General features: G+C 49.0%; 1 protein-coding gene across 1 annotated transcript in view; it reads right to left on the bottom strand.

The window, feature by feature from the left end:
• Positions 1-3023, bottom strand: part of LOC105565065 — a 28841-nt gene that overhangs the window by 3818 nt on the left and 22000 nt on the right. The window contains exon 5 of the mRNA XM_012017921.1: positions 2-394. Within this exon, the coding sequence (XP_011873311.1) occupies positions 2-394 (393 nt within the window). The remainder of the gene's footprint in view (position 1; positions 395-3023) is intronic.

The raw sequence follows: 3023 nt of genomic DNA, 5'->3' as shown, positions 1-3023 counted from the left end.
TGTCAAAGTGACAGATACTCATGCCGCGCTCCCGCTGCAGCGTCGGCCTTGCCAGGACGTCCATACGGTCGAACTGATAAGCGCTGGGCCGGCGCTCGCGCTGCAACAGCCGCGACGTCTCTCCGATGGACCTGAGGGTCCTCAGCGTATCGCCGTCGCGCTCCTCCTCGTCGTTCTGCGCCCCCGCGCTCTCCGCGTGCACCAGCGACTGCAGATCGAACGCGCTCTTGGCTCGCCTGGGCGTCTCCTGGCTGGCCGGCAGCAGCGACGTGCTCGAGCCCACGAACACGCTGTTCTGGCGCAGCCTGGCAGCCGGCCCGGCGGCCGACACGCAGCTCACCTGGTGCACCGGATGCTCCATGCAGTGAATGTTGAACTTGGAGTAACTCCGGGGCTGCGAACAAGAGAAAAGTCCCGGCGAATCCTGACGGTCCGTACGTCGCCGCGCGATCTCGAGACCGCGGTCCGCTATACCCACGGCGAGTTATATTTAAAGCGGCAGTTCGACAAATGTGCAACGCGGCATAAAGCTTTTTATCGATTTTATGCAACGAAAATAAATACGTAGCCAAAAATATACACGCGCGGCTGTAACGCCGAAGCTGTAATAGTCATTCAATATGATTATTCACAATAACTTGGACGGCTGAGGAAATTAATGATGCAGCGATAGCTTGTGCTCGACAATCAAGCGTACTATTGACATTGCAATTAAGCGACTAAGTGCCATAAATATGCGACCCCTATTTGCGTGAACGCTGAATGAGTCAGATCCATTATTGCGTTTAAATCCGTTTTAAGCGAAATGCCAAAAATTGTGTTTTTTTTTGCTTACAATTAGTGGAATACGTTTCTCTCGAATGCTACGTGTGTATCTGCAGCCAATAAACGATGGACGAGCTAGGGTGGTGTTCCCGTAGAAACATTTAGACCGGGGATACGTAAGGGGATACGTGACTGGTTGTTCCTCTAGTGGAGATGTGTTGGACGGACGTGACCTGATATACGGAGGCACGCGTGTGTATGTCGGACACGTTGACATGATTTCTAGTAGACGCGATGGCGGTTTAATGGCCGTGACAGTATTGTTGTGATAACGAGAGAAATTTGTTTTATAAAAGCCTCGCGGCCGGCCGGGATAATGTTGTTCCTCCGTAAATGAAGTTTCCCAAGCGCGATCGAAGTTTCTTCGTGCAGGACCGAAATCGGGTTATAAACGTCATTCTGTTGAATTCTATTATAACCGGGCTGGGACGAGATTGCGTTACCAGATTTCCTCGTGGTGTACGTAAATAGGGCGTCTTAAGAGTTTGGGTTTATAATACACCGCGCCACCGGTATCTCTCGCTAAACTCTATGCAGCTGGGAAGCTGCAAAGGGGAACTTTCGTATGCGACACACGCGCCCAAGGTTGCTCGCGTCCGGGCGATTTTCATCGCGAGCCGCTGGCACGCGTTATCCTAGACGCCGAGCGTAAGTTGCCATCGCGTTGGATTTTATAAGACGTGGCGGGTGCTGCGTCTTCCGAGATTACGGGTGTCGCGGGTCCGCTGAAAGGGCAAAGCTGATGCTGCATTTGCATGTATTATGCAAAAGCGGATGGAGACGCGCACTCCACCAATGCTCGACTCAATTTACGGTCCTTCGCGACCCTCCGCCACGAGAGCAATGCGAAGCGCATTAGACAAACAGAATCAAGTGCACCGATAAAGCATCACGGCGCAGCTGAGCGAAGTGGCGAGACAAAAATTTCCATCTCACAATTTTTTCAAGCGACGCCGAGGCTGCGAGTTCTCTCCCGCGGCACAACCATTCGTATCTGTAGCAAAACGAGCGAGGAAGAGGGGAGAGGAGAGGAGCAAAAAGAGAGATTGCGGAATTAATTACTCGGCTCCTGAATTATACGATTGCAGACGTTAGGAACGAATTCCCATGATCCTAATTATCGGAGAATGTTGAACGTTGGGGCGCGCACACGAGACGTCCGATCGAAATGAAGTGCCCCGGGCGAACATCGAGATTCGCTAAATATCTTCCGCAATTTATCTGACTCGGACAGGCCGTCCGTCATCATTAACTTTGCGCGTGATTTTCGATAATTTTGCTATTTATGCAGCCGACGTACAAGCAAACAGAGTGCCGCTGTTATCACTATTGATTGTGAAATGATTACATGGCATTTACCGCAGTGAAACGACTGAGCAAAGTGTGAAGAGATTTGCATTCACGCGTATTCTGTTGATTTTATTATTATTAACGATGTATTTCGCCATCCTGTTCAGCGGTTGTTGTACCCGCGCTATCGCAGCTGCTCGACGGTAAGGAACTTGAACGAAATTAATTCGTTCGTACGCTCGAAAGTCGCTGCAAGCTCCCGCCGATGGCTTATTCCCCGCAGCTTCCTCATCAATCATGAAAATTGCACGAGACAGCGATATCGCTTAACGCGGGTGCATCGAATTACGGATCTGGGGACACGTATACACACATCGGCAACGAGACGGGATGATATCTCCCAAACGAAAATGCGTGTAATGTACGGCGCGGCGGTGCTTTAAGGCGCTCTGATGGAACGATGTAACTGCACACAGCGCATACTCGCGTACTCAGAATGACAAATTGCAGGTTTCGTGCGCAGATGTACCAGTTTGGCATACCGCTTCATTATACAGATGCTGTCCTGAATATTCCATGTAATATCATGCCGTTATTCGCAAGCATTAGCATAATCGCCGTACCTCATACAGATAGGGGACTTCGACATAACGGAACACTGTTACAACGAATTTAATCCGGGAAAAGTTAGGATTCGGAAACTCGAGGCGATACGCATCGATCAGATATTTTTTAATCGAATTAATATAATTATTCAACCTAATTGATTAATTGAAGAATACAAAATAATAATTGTTTAATTATTGATATTTAATATTAAGTATGGCGGTATAGAATACTGTTACAACGAATTTAATCCGGGAAAAGTTGGGATTCGGAAACTCGAGGAGATACGCATCGATCAGATA

This window comes from Vollenhovia emeryi, unplaced genomic scaffold (genome assembly GCF_000949405.1).
Source record: "Vollenhovia emeryi isolate VEMERY1.0 unplaced genomic scaffold, V.emery_V1.0 DF939155.1, whole genome shotgun sequence".
Classification (NCBI taxonomy): Eukaryota; Metazoa; Arthropoda; class Insecta; order Hymenoptera; family Formicidae; genus Vollenhovia; species Vollenhovia emeryi.
This window is presented reverse-complemented; position numbering and strand designations above follow the sequence as displayed.